This window comes from Mastomys coucha, unplaced genomic scaffold (genome assembly GCF_008632895.1).
Source record: "Mastomys coucha isolate ucsf_1 unplaced genomic scaffold, UCSF_Mcou_1 pScaffold14, whole genome shotgun sequence".
Taxonomy (NCBI): Eukaryota; Metazoa; Chordata; class Mammalia; order Rodentia; family Muridae; genus Mastomys; species Mastomys coucha.
Genome location: NW_022196896.1, coordinates 15,597,497 through 15,598,478, shown reverse-complemented (window position 1 = coordinate 15,598,478; position 982 = coordinate 15,597,497). Strand labels below are relative to the sequence as shown.

Here is a 982-nt window from a genome sequence, read left to right as displayed (position 1 = left end):
GCGACAGAAAACTAACATGCAGGCTATTCTTTATTTCTGTTTTGATTTTTTTCAGGAAACAGCAAGAGCTTGACTCCAAAGATGCAATCATTTTGCATCAGTTTGCAAGACCTAACAATGGTGTCCCCAGCTTGTCTCCTTTCTGTTTGAAAATGGAAACTTATTTAAGAATGGCCGACCTACCCTATCAGGTACTTGTTTGCAAATATGTTTTATTCTTATGACATCAGTATCACCTAGAGAGAGAGCTAGTTAATGCCATACAAATGGATATTAGAGTAGGCAGGGTCTGAAGGTAGTGGTGCCCAGTCCTCAGTAAGAAAGGCACATGATTCCAGGGTCTATTGACTTCTTTTTACATCAGTTTTAATGAAGAGCTCATAGTAGTTCTTTTCTTTTCTTTTCTTTTCTTTTCTTTTTTCTTTTTTTTTAAATTTTCGAGACAGGGTTTCTCTGTGTAGCTCTGGCTATTCTGGAACTTACCCTGTAGACCAGGCTAGCCTCAAACTCCGAAATCCACCTGCCTCTGCCTCCCAAATGCTGGGATTAAAGGTGTGTGCCATTATCGCCCAGCATAGTATTTCTTTTCATGTGTACTTTGGTTGGAGGTTTGGATAGGTTTATGAAGCAACTTCAGATTTTCATTTGTCATTTTGTCCTTCATGAATGTGAGATTAGAGGGCACAATAGGTTGGCAGTATTAGTGCCTGAAACTAGTGCCTCATGTGTACCAGACAAGGGCTTCCCACCTAGGTATAGCTCTGGCCTTTGAATAGAATTTTATTTCCCTATGTTTTGCTCAAGTGGCTTTCAAGGAAGTACCTGTTCATTTTGGCATTAAAAAAAAAACAATTCAAGGATGTTGGAGAGATGGTTCAGTGGTTAAGAGCATTTGTGACTCCTGCAGGGGACCCTGGTTCAGTTCCAGCACCTACATGGTAGTTCATGATCATGTGTGATTTCAGTTACAGGGGATCCCATG

At 40.4% G+C, this 982-nt stretch overlaps 1 protein-coding gene across 1 annotated transcript in view; it reads left to right on the top strand.

Moving 5' to 3' along the window:
- The window catches only part of Faxc (failed axon connections homolog, metaxin like GST domain containing), a 74,454-nt gene that overhangs the window by 5,275 nt on the left and 68,197 nt on the right, over nucleotides 1-982 (top strand). Inside the window, exon 2 of the mRNA XM_031366492.1 lies at nucleotides 56-191. Within this exon, the coding sequence (XP_031222352.1) occupies nucleotides 56-191 (136 nt within the window). The remainder of the gene's footprint in view (nucleotides 1-55; nucleotides 192-982) is intronic.